Source organism: Zea mays, chromosome 1 (assembly GCF_902167145.1).
Source record: "Zea mays cultivar B73 chromosome 1, Zm-B73-REFERENCE-NAM-5.0, whole genome shotgun sequence".
In the NCBI taxonomy this organism is placed as follows: domain Eukaryota; kingdom Viridiplantae; phylum Streptophyta; class Magnoliopsida; order Poales; family Poaceae; genus Zea; species Zea mays.
The window spans coordinates 266,361,054-266,375,114 of record NC_050096.1 but is presented as its reverse complement, the minus strand read 5'-3'; the positions used below and the strand labels follow the sequence as shown (position 1 = coordinate 266,375,114).

General features: G+C 47.2%; 1 protein-coding gene and 1 long non-coding RNA gene across 2 annotated transcripts; one reads left to right on the top strand and one right to left on the bottom strand.

The window, feature by feature from the left end:
- The first annotated feature begins 2,519 nt into the window (after positions 1-2,519).
- On the top strand, positions 2,520-3,241 carry LOC103643790 (uncharacterized). The gene is made up of 2 exons (XR_561304.4): positions 2,520-2,988; positions 3,071-3,241. It is a non-coding gene; the product is annotated as an uncharacterized lncRNA (long non-coding RNA).
- Positions 3,242-5,160: 1,919 nt separating this feature from the next.
- Positions 5,161-13,440, bottom strand: LOC100275597 (uncharacterized). The gene is given in 3 exon segments (NM_001149647.1): positions 5,161-5,684; positions 6,166-7,377; positions 13,178-13,440. Coding segments are annotated over 3 exon segments (1,500 nt in total). The 5' UTR covers positions 13,280-13,440; the 3' UTR covers positions 5,161-5,498.
- Between the last annotated feature and the right edge of the window lie 621 nt (positions 13,441-14,061).

Here is a 14,061-nt window from a genome sequence, read left to right as displayed (position 1 = left end):
AACCTGGGTTCATGGTGTGAGCATGGAAATCACCACAAAGGCACTGCAAGCGTCTGTCCTGCCTGCGTATTGGCTAGGAAACTGGTTCTATCTCCTCGTGTTTCAGAGACTACGAAGCAAGGTGGGGACGCGGTCGGACGCCAGTCCCGCGAGGAGGCCAAATGCCTTGCCGACGTCCTTGGAAGCTTGGAAAATCGCCCACGCATCTATTATCAGGCATCTATTATACAACAAAAGTCAGGCCAATTACATATCACCGATCAACATTCCTCGCTGCTATTTTGATTCATCACCACAGAAGAAATTGGAGAAACTAACAGGAGGAGAAACATGAGTACATGACTAAAATCGCCCACGCAAGCTTGGAAGCTTAGCTCGCGGTAGCACGGTAAGTGCTTACAAGATGAAGAGGCAGTGGAGCCATCAGTCGGTCGTGCTCCCGCTGCTCGTCGCCGTCTTCCTGCTCCTCATGTTTCGGTGCTCCCTGCGCCACACGCAGCAGCAGGCGTCTAGCCTCCACGCCGACGACGCAGAACAAGCTACGCCGTTGACGTCACGCTCGCGGAGCTCGCGGCCGTGGACCCGGCCGCGTCGGCGGTGCTGCGAGCCACCGAGGCGCTCCTGGAGGCCAACCTGACGAGGGCTCCCTCGGAGCGTCGGGACGCCGCGGTGCGTGGCCTCCACGACTGGCTCGGCAAGCAGCGGTTCGAGCCACAGGTGATGGCCGAGCTCGTGGACCTCATCAAGCGCCCCATGGATCGGTACGCGCGGATTGAGCTCAGGGCGCCTAGCAGGGGATTGAGCTTGGGGCTTCCGCGCGCGGCGAGTATGCGGCGGTGACGGCACGACGGACGAGATTGCGGCAGCGGGGGGGCTCAGGATTGTTGGTAGCCGCGGTGAACGGATTGCGTCCAGTGGCGGAGCACAACCCAAAATCAAGGTATGACAGTGAACAAAACATATTGCACTAAAAGCTAAAAGAAAAGCTCAGTAAAAAACACTAATGGAGTGTTTGGTTTGAGGAATGATATAGTCCATCATCTTCTCACTCCTCACTTTTTTGTTTGGTTTGTGGAATGGAGTGAGTTAATCCATCACCACCTCATTTCTCATAGTTAGTTGTTTAGTACTAATATGTGGAATGGAGTCATCCCACCAAATTTGAGGAATAGACCCATGATGCACCACTTCATTTTGGATAGAGTGATTCATCAAACCAAATACCTCATAAGTACCTCAATGCACTTTACCTCTAATCCTTTGTTCCACTAATCCTCACTTCCTCAATGGTTAATTACGTGCACTATGTTGTCTTGTCTGTGCACAGGCTGGAACTGATCACCAGCAGACCGGAAGCTAGGAACGAACAAGCTCTGGAGGCCGGCTACAACGCACCGCCACGGACGAGCTCGAGGCAGACTGGGAACAGTGGAAGCTAGGAAGCCTGGGAACGACAGTAGGAGGTGGGAGTCTGGGAACAGTGGAAGCTAGGAACGGCGGCTAGCCGCAGAAGCCAAGAGAAGCCGGTGGGCGGTCGTTGGCTGACTGGTGACGGCCACAGAGCTGTGAGAGTGGGAACGGATGAACGATGATGGCGGCTGCGGAAGCGTGCTGGCGACTGGTATGCGGGGCGGGTCGCGGATGGGCCTGGACGCTTGAAACTAGGGTTTACTGCTTCAGTGGGCTGGGCCGAGGTATGGCGCAGGCCATACTTCGCCATAACGGGCCCTCCGCCTCTGATTGTGTCGCCCCCATCCAAATCCTGCCGCGAATCGCGCCGCGGCTAGGAATCCGGAGGTCGGGCCAGCGGGCGAGCAGTGGCGGGGCAGTCTATGCTGAGCCCTTAATAGTTAGTAGAGATGGTTGGACCTTACTGTGGAGGTCTATTCTCTATAGGTATGAGAGCCATCTGCAAGCACCCTTGGTTTAATGTAGTGCTCCTGATGCAGTTTGTAGGGTCGTGTTTAGCCGCACTCTTAGTCCAGCGTATTGCTCGTTTATCGTACGGGGCCTGTAGCGAGTCCTCTGCTCACATTATTTGGTGGTCTTGCGTATCGCGGCTTTCCTGGAGGATCGTGCGACCATTCCTGCTTGTGTCCTCTGCGTTGCCCATGCATTGCGTGGGGAAGGAACCTGCCGGGGTTTCCTCCCCCACCGTGGTGATGGTGCCACTGAGGGCAGTTCCAGTGGTGCTAGTTTCGCCTGCTCCTCCACCGACGACTTCGAATAAAGTGACCACTCGGAGGCGGTCCTCCTGGTACATTGGGTCCTCTACGTCTCCCTCTTCCCTTTGTCTCTTAGCTTCCATCCTTGCTTCACGTTTTGTCTTTTCTGATTTCATTGCTTTAGTTAGTATGTATGTGCCTCACAAATCAGTAAAGGCTTGTTCGGTTAGCTCTCAATCCATGTGGATTGAGTGAGATTGGGTGGGTTTAAATCCCAAGTAAGTCAAACTTTTTCTTAATTTTTTTCAATTCCATCCAATCCATAGATAACAAGATTAACCGAGCTAGGCTTCTGGCTCCTTCGACCCCTGTTGCTTCAGCGCTGGGGGAGCGGCTACCAATGAAGCTTGTGTCGCACGTGCCGACCTCCTTGCCCGTCCAAGGAGTGCTGGCAGCGTCGACTCCCGCTGCCTGCCTTATTGCAGTACCATCCTTTGTGTTCTCCCGGAGGTTTTAACCGATGGGGCATCCCTCCTCGGCGTAGCGGTGGCAGTCGTTCTACCCGAGGCGGCGCCACCGCTGGCCGCCGCTTCTTCTACTCCGGCTAGGGCCATGGCTCTTCCGCTGCCAGAAGGGCGCCGAGAGGACCGTCCTTCTCCCCCTGAGACGCGAGGGAGGATGTGGAAGATTGGAGGTCGGTTGAATCGGCCTCGTCCCAGGGTGATATGAGAATCGGGACCATCGTGGAGACGCTCGCTAGCTTTGGGACGTAATCTCAATTGCTCGGGCATTGATGACGCGGGATGCCATCCCCTTCGGTCAGGTGGACGCCACCTTGTGGTCACGCTTTCCTTTTGGCTTCCTTACTTTTGTTTACTCTAATCATCGAGTTCTTCCTTTTACAGCGTATTTTCGCGCGGTCGAGGGCTAGGGTGGAGGCTTTGCTGTTCGCCCATCGGGAGATAGGGCAACTTCGCATGGGGGCCACCCACTCTGAAGCAACAGCGTGAGCTTGTCGAGTTCTGCTCCGGGACGGAACAACTAGAAATTAGTAATAATATATAAATATTCATGAAGTATTAAAGCAATATCTCAAATATACAAGTGATAAGCACCGTGCACACACATATATAATCAAAAAGTCATAACTTGATGCAATACAAAATGAAACTATCTGATTGAAAATGCATTGACATTTGACAACCATCGAAAATTATAAGACAATACCACACATTAAACTATAGAGCGTAGAACTAGCCATATAACTTGACCCCATCATAATATAAGTAATAACTTATAAGACATTTCAATATAAGGTAGGAGGTCACATTCAATACAAGACAATATAATACAATAATACAATCATCATGTATTTAAATAAAGCACTGGCAATTCTAGTAGCATATGATTATAGTATCAATATATATATGACATGAAACTTGCATTCTTATGGTACACCTTCCACTTGACATAGTCAACATAAACGGTGTCCTCGTAATCTGTCTCACATTCTCATATGAATTATGAATATATGTATCAAGCGTAATAATTGAAAAGAAACTATAAATAAGAGTTATAAAAAGCTTTAAACAACTCTAAACTATATACTATTAGATAGATCTGGATTTTAGAAAAATAATCAAGTTAGTCTCATGTTTTTCTAAGTTAAGATGAATTTATTATGGTTTTACAAAAATGATTTAGATTTAATATTTTTTCTGAAAAAAATATTGAATCTATCACTGACGGTGAAACACCGAATAAATATGGTAATTTTTACAACGGCTAGAAGAGGTCCAAATTGTTTTTCTGTTTTTTTCCTACTTGATTTCGTCTCCATAATTTTTATTAATTGTTTTCATTTAGCCCAAAAAATCGGTAAAATTTTAAAAATATCTTTCGATAACCGAAAATTATCGTTATGTTTTCATCCCTAAGTAAGACTTTGGTATTCGCATGAGGAGTTATATAACCACAACTCTAACTCATTTGCTTGTTTACAGTCACTGTCTCCATATTTGATAGATAATTTCACATTATAATATAAATAGATTTTATGATAGCTAAATCAAAAAAGAATAACCAAGTAAAATTGATGATGCACCAAAATTAATGTGTGATGAGCAAGTAGCACCATTAAAAATAAAGAGATTCAACTATTCGGCTTAAGCGTATGTCCTAGTTGGGTGAGGCAAGGTATTCTGATTGAGGTCACCGTCCATAGTGAGATGTTTGTGGTAACTTTGCTAATATCAAAGTTTGTTTGACTGATTTGGTGACCAGAGATTTGAAGAGGATAATAGAAGGGATTTCCTCTTTTTATGGATTCCCTCTAATTTTTTAATCACAAAATCAGCTCTTAAGGATATATATACACACATATATGATTTGTGTTTATTTTGTATTTGAAAAAACAGATAGCAAGAGGGGGTTTCTGAACATTGACCATACACATGTGTACGAAGGGGAGGTGTATCTGTACCAATAACAATAAAACAAATATGACTCTTAAAATCCCGATAGCACATTCCGCTGTAGTCTATATGGTCAGGATATATTCGGCTCACCCAGGCTCGAGTACCGGCAACGGAATATTTTTGCCAGCTTAGGGATTGTTCGGTTATTCCTATACTGTGTGGATTGGATGAGATTGGAAAAAATTATGAAAGATTTTGACTTATTTGGGATTGAAACTCATCCAATTCCACCCAATCCACATGGATTAAGAACAAAACGAACAAGCCCTTACATGTTTCTTTTTGTTACCACAAGCATTCTAGTGGCAAAAAAAACTCCTCCAACTTGATTAGGAATAGGGAAAATGAATTGGGCACGAGCATCCTACTGCCAAAAAAAACTCCAACATGATTAGGAATAGGAAAAGATAAATTGGTAGTGCAAGCAAAGCCACGAGCATTCCACATTTCTACTGGCAAAAAAAAATCCTCGAACCTGATGCATGTCAATTGCCACGTAGAGCCACCTCGTAAGCAGATGAAAAGGCACAGGAATCGCAACAGCGTTCAGTGTCAGTGCGAGGGCAAGAACACGCCTCCGGGAAATTCTGAAAACAATGTATTTAATTCTACATTTTTGTTTACTTTGCTAAACTCTGTACCTATACGACATCTAACCACTTCTTTTGCTCAGTTATCCACTTGCCCAATATCTACAGAACTGAGCACACCCTATCATCTGCACCAGCAAGCAGCCCAGGAGCAGTCAACACCCATCATCATGCATCTGGAAGACTGCAACGACGTGTCTACGTCTGCTGCCGAGGTGTCTACCCCCTTGGGTCAGGGGGGAAAAAGACTGAAAGAATGGAAGGATCTATGAATTGTCAATGTCATCAGAAAAATGGATAACTCTGGGACGATCTTGATCTGCAGCCATTGCTTGGAGCTCGCGCAGATGTTCTGGTATCAGCGTGCCCAGCTGAGGGTTCTGCGGGTTCTCTGCATATGCGACATGGTACGCAGCCACACATGCTTGCGGCCATGCGATCATCATCCGGCACTGCCACAGAAAGGCAAGAAAACGAAATCAGAAGCAAAGCGTATACAAACAGTAAAACAACGTCCACAATGGGTAATCTATGAAAGCAAGTGGATAGATAACATTATCTCATTTTTTGTGTGTCGAAGATAATGGTATCTCATTTTCATGTAACCCTGACTCCCTCATAGCAGAAGAATCTAGAACAATAGGGTGGAAAGGTAGGCACATTACTAGATTCCACTGACACCCTAAATCAATGTAAATTCAAAATTTCTAGGAGGTTGCTTGCTGTTGACTAATTTATAGTTTCCAAACACACTATAATATGCAAGCCTTAGGATGGTATCGACTAAATATTCTTAAAATTATGGTGTGGCATACAAATTTTGAAAACAGCAGATGTATGCTGTCTTTAGACAAAAGTACATAGCCAGTTCAATCGGGTTGCACTAGTAGTGATAAAAACAGAGAAAAATAGGAGTGAGATTGAGTGCAATACCATATAATAACCGATCAGGAATGCATAGATGGATATGGGCAAAGCTAGTTTCTTCTGATCCTTATCCATGGCTAGTGCCCATGATCCAGAAACCAATGAGGCCAATGCGCCTGATGTAACGGAAGAAAGGAAGCAAAACGAACCAGTGAGGTCTGAATCAACAAGCTCTGCAATCCCACGGAGAACAAAAAGCGACCACACATCCCGTGAAGCCACACAGAATGCCTTCCCCCGCGCCCCCACGTGCACAAAACCCCAACGGTTAGCACGTCCCAGCATCTTCTCTGATACAGCAAAGCAGCAGCCCTGTCCTGACAAAATGAACTCGTCGTTGCCCCCAGCCGCTGTTTTCATTGCTCGAGCCAATCCCCGCACCGCTGAGTTCACCGGCACAGCCACTGCACCCATGCATATGTCCCCAAAGGCTGGTCCAAATATCGTGTCACAGAATGCTTCGACAGCACCGCCCAGGACGTGAATTCCATAGGTGAGACGTCCATGTGCCAGTTTTGCCACTGCCACATAGACAATATATCTCAGTACCTGCATTGTCCAGGCCATGCTCACTAGAAGTGCTGCCACATAAGCCATCCGGTAGTCCATGAAGTGCCCTTCTGCAGCAGCAATGCAGCTGATGGCAACTGTCCAGAAGGCCATATACCCAAACGTTGCAAGAAGGACATAGACAACAAGGCATGAAGTAGCAGGCGGTAAATGTGCACCGATGACAGAAACGGAAAGCATATCAGAGGCATGCTTGAGACGTGGGCCAGTGGCCCAACAACTGTATAATCCTGCTGCAATTGCGAATACAACTACAAGCGCTCCAATGCCAAGTGCAGCAGTATTGCCAACAAGAAGTATGACTACATCACAAGCAAGTGCAGAAACAGGGGCAGCCCAGAGAGAGGTCTTGATGGCTTTTGGCGGGTTTGTGACAGCAAGGATAACCCAGAAGCATGCAGCAATTGTGGATACTATGACAGAGGATACCAGAGGGATGAAGTTGGAGAAGGGCTTGTAGGCAGGGTTCTGGTGGTAAGAGGCCTGGACGCCTAGGAATGCTGTGAGGGCAATGAAAGCAAGCAGATGAAAGATGAACAGCAACTTCGTTACACTGCCTGTGAAACCACTGCAGCAACCACGACTATCCTGGACCTCAATGTTGCCAAATGCTGGGGAATAAATTTGCTCTTCACTTTCAACAGCCGCCTGAGTAAGATTTGGAATGTTAGTCATGTGAATCCACTTCGATCAGAAACACCAAAATTCAGTTACAGGAAATGTGCTCTTTCATTTCTTACAAGCTTAAGTCAATAGGCAAAGCAATAGAATCCTGAGTCCTTCAAAAAGCTAAGGAAACTCAGTAACTCATGCCTAAAGCAATGCCTTCTCCATACCCATAAGGTATATAAAAAATTCGAACTATGTCATAGATGTGTTATTAAACAGAAAATTAACAAATTTCACCTGGAAGACAAGCATTGTCATCAGTTTACCTGCTTTGGAAAAGGCAATGAACCTAACCAAAGGCCTAATATTGGAGTAATGTCTAGGGGGAAACTTCCATTCTATCGATTTAATGTCCACAAGATTTTTTTCCTCAAAACAAATCATACGATATTCTTTTGAAAACATAAACAACAATTATTACTTCCTTCCAAAGTGAACACAACTGAAATTGCTATGATGCTATTTTTAACTTGTCGTACATTGAAGCTGCCACAGGTCCAAGCTAAGTCTCTGTTTGTTTCTTTCCAGGATTATATGGATTATATAAGCACCTATTGACCTGCTTATGGATTATTATAATCTAGGTATTTGGATTATATAATCCACAGATTACATAATAATCTGTGTTGTTTACCTTTCAACTTATTTAAACTGGATTATATAATCTAGAAGGTAAACAAATAGGGCCTAAGTACAATTAGATGGTATTGTTTGTTGGGTCAAATTACATTTAGCCGTTTAGGCTGCAATTTTAGAACAGATTAGCAAGTACAACTAGTCATTGCATATTATGAGGATAAACAATTCTATCACAGTAACAACACATACACACGCAATGGCCATGATGCTCGATAATAACATGCACATTGTTGAACGCTAAAAAGAGCAGTGCGGACGGTCCGGCCCCGAGGCCGGACGGTCCGCGGTCCGGACAGTCCGTGGTGGTGGCGCGGAAGGTCCGCGCGTGCGCAGAGTCAGTTAGGGTTCCTAGTTTCTCGCGGGATTTGTTACCTAAAACCGCGGGATTAACTCGGAAATCAGTTTGAAGCGGATCCAGACCTCCCCCTTTATATAGATGAAGGGCTACGGCCGATTGGACCCCCCAACAATCGATTAACTCAAGTCTATTTCTCGTTTTTACCTTATGCATTAGAAGTAGCTCTAGTTTAGCTCTAGTTTAGTATTCCAATCCCCAAATTCTCCGCTTCTCTTCGGCTCTACGTCGATTAGAAGAGTCTAGGTCGGCCTGCCGAGCCTAGACATCACCTAGGATCTCTCCTCCCCGATGGGGTCCCTCCCGGGAGCGAGATCCAGGCGCCGCCCCCTGCGCACGCGCGGACCGTCCGGCCGTCAGGCAGGGAACCCAGGCCCCTGTTCCAGGTCGCGGACCGTCCGGCCCCTGGCCGCGGACCGTCCGCGCCTGTGCAGAGAGCACCGCCACGATTCGTATTGAGTGATTGGCGCCCCAAAAAGGCACCAACATACTTTTGGCGACTCCGCTGGGGAAGGTGTTTAGATCTACTAAAAATCAGGCCCTCAAATGGTCGGTTCTAAAGATCACACCGATATCTCCCCGGACAATATCCTAAAGCCGGCTGTTGAAAGTCTGACGACCGATGAGCAACAACAATACAAGGACTACATGTGTCAAGCGAAGGAGAAATTCTTATCACAATACACGGTGGATCGCCACCAGAAAGTTGTCAAACATGGAGAGACCGACGTCGCATCTCTTCTATCTTCGCTTCAAGTCCCCAACGTAAGTAAACCCGACGACATCCAATTTATTAAACAGTATGTAGATCATCAGCAGAATCAAATGAAACAACAGATTGGAGGGTTAGAAGAGTCAATTAGAAAATTAACGCATACGTTGGAGAAGTCTGTTGCTCCTAGTTTTCCATCATATGAGACTAGTAACAGGATATCTATGTCTAATACATCGGCAACAAATAGGGATTTGCAGCCCCAACCATTATATGGTATGCCGATGAACTCATATCCAGGGCAAGTACCACCACCGCCATCCCTGCTTGGCAGATCGGCGCCCCTGAATACGGTCGGACTGTCCGAGCTTCTGCCCGGACCATCCGGCCCATACGCGGACCATCCGGCTTGCTCTGCCGGGCAGTCCGGGGCCGCCCTAGGACCGCCGCCGTCCCTGCTTGGCAGATCGGCGACCCTGGACGCGGTCGGACCGTCCGAGCTGCTACCCGGACCGTCCGACCCTTACGCGGACCGTTCGGCTTTCTATGTCGGACAATCCGGGCCATACCAGGACTACCGCGTGGCGCCCCAATAATTGCGAACACGACCGGCCAGTTCGGATGTACCACCGTACAAACCGGATACACATATGCAGAACCTGCTGTTGCACACCATGCACCAAATTATTACACACCACAACAACAATATATTTCGTCCTCTACATATTTAAACCATAATGCACCATACAATCACAAACCGATCAACACTATCGATCGGTCACGGCAAGAAGGTCGGTATACTAATACCCGACCAAATGAGCCCCACAGCCCAGGATCCGGTGGTCTACCACCGGGTGCAATGGAAAAAATTAGGGAAGAGATGACTGAACTATTTCGAGATAAGTTCGGAGTTAATGTAGCCAGAGTAGGGCAATCATACCAAAAGCCATATAATCACCGGTTTGACACTGTCCCATATCCACAAGGGTCAAGGATACCGGAATTTTCTAAGTTTTCTGGTGAGAATGGGAGAAGCACATACGAACACATAGGCCAGTTCCTAGCACACCTAGGCAAATTGGCTAATGGAGAAGCATTTCGTGTTCGGTTATTTTCTTTATCCCTTACTGGTACCGCTTTTGCATGGTACGCCGCCCTGCCTCCTAATTCCATTAATTCCTGGAATGAGTTAGAAAATAAATTTCATGAACATTTCTTTGCCGGAGAATATGAATTAGGATTAGCTGACTTAGCTTCAGTCCGACAAGGACGCGAAGAATCGGTTAATGATTATATCCGGAGGTTCTGGGACACTAGAAACCGATGCTTTCGGATCCATGTTGCAGACAAAGAGCTAGCAGGGCTAGTTTTTAATGGGTTGCTATCCTACTTAAGAGACAAATTAGATGGAACCCAGTTCTTTTCGATAGCCCAGCTACATCAGCAGGCTTTAGCCTGTGAAAGCCGATTTAAAGAGACATCAAAATCGGCCGCCCGTACTATACATCTAATAGAGCGTGATAGTTCAGATGATGAATCCACAGATGTATATACCGCTGAGTTTATTTGGCCAACAAAGGCCAAATCTTCAGCATGTTCTTCCTTACAGCCGGTTCAAAAGAATCGGGAAGAAGAGATTAAATTTACCTTTAATGTTGCCAAATGCGATAAGATATTTGATGAGCTACTTAAAAATGGCAACATTAAATTAACTCATAATATCCCTCCTATAGATGAATTAAAGAGGCGTGCTTATTGTAAGTGGCATAATTCTTTTTCCCATGCCACCAATGACTGTAATGTTTTTTGTCGGCAGGTACAATCGGCCATAAATGAGGGCCGGTTGGCTTTTCAGGAGATGCAAGTGGACACACAACCATTTCCTGTTAATACAATAGATATCGCATGCAAAAAGATCTTAGTTCGGCCCGAAATAGCCGATAAAGGCAAAAGCAAAGACATCCTCATTGGCGATCCTCGCATATCAAATCTATCACAAAAAGAGATTGCTCGAAAGGCTCCGGACGATAAGGCTAAAAAGTCCGGAGGCACCGGGGGGCAAGCACAATTAATGAGCCAAGCACAATAGCCTGGCCTGAGCATCACGGACGGGCTGGCACATACGTGCGGACGGTCCGGTGCTCAGACAGACGGTCCGGCTAACTCTGCCGGACAGTCCGCCTATGGCCAAAGACGTCAGCCTCCACACAAAGCTTTAAAAGGGAAGGAGACGCAAGGGCAGAACACATAGCCGACCCTACTTTTGATCAGTTGCTCTCCAAGGATACTAGCAAGAAGACTGTTCTACGTGATCGGTCAGCGAAGAAACCCCGGTCACTTGCTAAGACGAAACGAGTAAACAAAACGGCCCGAAAGGCGACACAACAAGCATCGCCTATTCATCCTATGAGACTAGGGTACTTTCCACCCGTTTACTCATCATCGTTATATTATTCTGTTCAAACATGGAATGGTATAAAGATGAATCCATGGTACATGTATAGTCCCTTTGTCTATCCAGACTGGGGGGCACCTCCATTCTATTCCTTTTGATCCATTGACCAAATGGTCATGGCCGAGAAGGATACAATCTGAAACGGCCTTTATACATTGGTGCTTTATTGAATGATCTCCATGTTGAAAAGCCGATGACTTACATCAGGTTTAGTTCATATGCTTTTGGTTCATCAACCTTCACCAAAAGGTAGGGGGGCATATGTTGAACGCTAAAAAGAGCAGTGCGGACGGTCCGGCCCCGAGGCCGGACGGTCCGCGGTCCGGACAGTCCGTGGTGGTGGCGCGGACGGTCCGCGCGTGCGCAGAGTCAGTTAGGGTTCCTAGTTTCTCGCGGGATTTGTTACCTAAAACCGCGGGATTAACTCAGAAATCAGTTTGAAGCGGATCCAGACCTCCCCCTTTATATAGATGAAGGGCTACGGCCGATTGGACCCCCCAACAATCGATTAACTCAAGTCTATTTCTCGTTTTTACCTTATGCATTAAAAGTAGCTCTAGTTTAGCTCTAGTTTAGTATTCCAATCCCCAAATTCTCCGCTTCTCTTCGGCTCTACATCGATTAGAGGAGTCTAGGTCGGCCTGTTGAGCCTAGACATCACCTAGGATCTCTCCTCCCCGACGGGGTCCCTCCCGGGAGCGAGATCCAAGCGCCGCCGGCGACCTTCGCCGCCCCCTGCGCACGCGCGGACCGTCCGGCCGTCAGGCAGGGAACCCAGGCCCATGTTGCAGGTCGCGGACCGTCCGGCCCCTGGCCGCGGACCGTCCACGCCTGTGTAGAGAGCACCGCCACGGTTCGTATTGAGTGATTGGCGCCCAAAAAGGCACCAACACACATCAAATGGTGAAGGCATAACAGGAACAATGACAATCAAAACTAACAATTACTTCTAAATGCCATTGTAATAATATATTTTACCATTACAACAGATTTTTCATGGAGATCCACTTCAATTACCTTGAAGTCTCCCATGTTTGCACAATTGCACTACCATCTATATCCTTCCATTACTGAATGATGACAATCAGCATTAAAAAAGCTTGCAGACTGCAACAGTATTTCGACTTCAACTGCCTCGAGCCTGGAGGTATCTCATGCTCCCGTAATTGCACAATAGCCACTGCAGCTATACCTGTGCGCTACTGCACGGTCACTCAACAACCATGCATTGATGCACCCTTAAATAAAAGGCTTAAACAACTGCAATCCTACCACTGTCCACTGGTGGTTTCAAAATTTCTACCGAAACGCCAAATTGCTGGCCATCTCTGCGCTACCGTACCAAGTGCGAACTGTGAAAGCTGCCACCAAATGATTCGATTCGATTCGACCCAAAATCGTATACACGCAGAAGCCCAACGAAGCCACCGGCTCGCGTCGTCACATTCTCAAGCAGGCCATCCAGCCCCAGCCACTTGAGTGGTGAATTTCTGTTTCACTTCACCGCGTCAGTTTCAGTTTGGAGACAGAAAGGCAAGCTCAGCACTTCCAGTTTCAGTTGCACACATGCAGAGGGAGAAGCGGAGGGGAGGGGAGAAGATGGGGGCGCGTCCATCACCTGGTACGGGCTCGCCGCCGGCGTTGTCCTGGCCGTGGACGCCCCGGCAATGCCGCCGCCGCCTGGGAAGGCCGTCGTGATCTCGCCGAAGTGCATCGCCATCCGGCCGCCCCACGCGCCTTCTCTCTGTGTCTCTCTCTAATGCCCACGGCTTTGCTTTAGTCTAGTGGTATCGTCTCATCTCCTTGTGCTCCTCCGCCTTTCGCTTTTGCGGTGGTTGTGGCTTTCGCTTGCTTCGCCTGCTCTGCTCCGTCTCTCTGGATATCGGCGGGACCGGGAGAACTGGAGGAGGAAGTGGGTTCGTGGGGGGTGTGCGGGCACCGTCCGGTAGGGGTTGGTTGCCTCCTCTTCGCGCTGTGCTCGTGACCGTGTTGTGTCTCGTTGGCCTTGTGCTTGGAGCTCCCAGACGGGAAATTGAGGAGGTGAGCCTACCCTTGTACGGTGGACGCGGTGACGGTAATCGTGACTGGGCAAGACGACCGCGGAGCTCGTGACTTCTGACTTCGGTGGGGTTCTATAGGTGGAAGCCGTTGCACCGGTTACACGTCAGAGTGCTCGCTGCTGGCTGCTCGGCTCCCACTCCCAGGTGTCCAAGCTCTTTGCTGACACTGTTGCATTTCTTTTTTTTCCAAGGAAAACCGATTGGTATTAAAGTTACTTAGAATGAAACGGGAAATCATTTTGCACTCAAAAAAAATTACGGGACGAAGGGACAAGGGAGTGATGATTTTACTTAAAATTTAAGAAACAATACTAAGGGGGTGTTTGGTTTGTAGGGACTAATTTTTAGTCCTTACATTTTATTCCACTTTAGTTATAAAATTATCAAATATAGAAACTAAAACTCTGTCAATTTATATACTAAAATGGAATAAAATGAAGGG